The sequence below is a fragment of the Trypanosoma conorhini genome, assembly GCF_003719485.1.
Source record: "Trypanosoma conorhini strain 025E chromosome Unknown Tco_14.4_contig_00894, whole genome shotgun sequence".
Taxonomy (NCBI): Eukaryota; Euglenozoa; class Kinetoplastea; order Trypanosomatida; family Trypanosomatidae; genus Trypanosoma; species Trypanosoma conorhini.
Window position 1 is genome coordinate 1 of NW_021704973.1, and position 598 is coordinate 598.

Genomic DNA, 598 nt, shown 5'->3' on the forward strand with positions numbered 1-598 from the left:
CTTCTTTGACACCTGCAAAACCGAGCAGCTCCTGGCGGCGAAAGGAAAGAAGAAAACGGCGTAGGTTTTATCTGAGTAATAAGATGGGTAATGAAAATGGTGAAACTTAAGCCGCTCTTTTTTCGTCTTGGAAATGACTTCCCGCCGACGCCGCCCCTGACGACGCCTGACGAGGGCGACGAGCCAGCGGCGGCGGACGGCGTCCTGAGCGCCCTCTCCGCGCAGGGAGGCAAGCCAGAGATCATCCTGCCCGTCGTCAGTCCCGCCTGTCGGCTGGCGCAGAGTGCCACGAAGGGCAGCGCGGCGCTGGCAGGCCTGCGGCGGCGGCAGGAGGTGGAGCGCGCCGCGCGGGAGGCGACGGACACAAGCCGGTCCGACCTCGCGCGCCTCCTGCGGAAGGGGGAGGCGGGGCAGCAGCAACTGGGCGCCGGTGGCTGCCCGTCGAAGGCGGCGCTGGCGGCGGAGGAAGTGACGGAGGATGAGACGGAGACGCTGCGGCGGAAGGTCCACAAGGAGACGGCGAGGCTGGAGCGCATGATGGAAACCCCCGTTNTACGTGTTGTAATATGTCCAATGTTAGGTAGTTTGATTTTCTTTT

At 63.5% G+C, this 598-nt stretch overlaps 1 protein-coding gene across 1 annotated transcript; it reads left to right on the forward strand.

Moving 5' to 3' along the window:
* Positions 1-90: 90 nt before the first annotated feature.
* Tco025E_08851 (putative pre-mRNA splicing factor) lies at positions 91-597 on the forward strand (the record flags this gene model as incomplete). The annotated part of the gene is made up of 1 exon (XM_029375686.1): positions 91-597. A coding segment is annotated over one exon (507 nt), but the record flags the coding sequence as incomplete, so codon positions are not given.
* Between the last annotated feature and the right edge of the window lies 1 nt (position 598).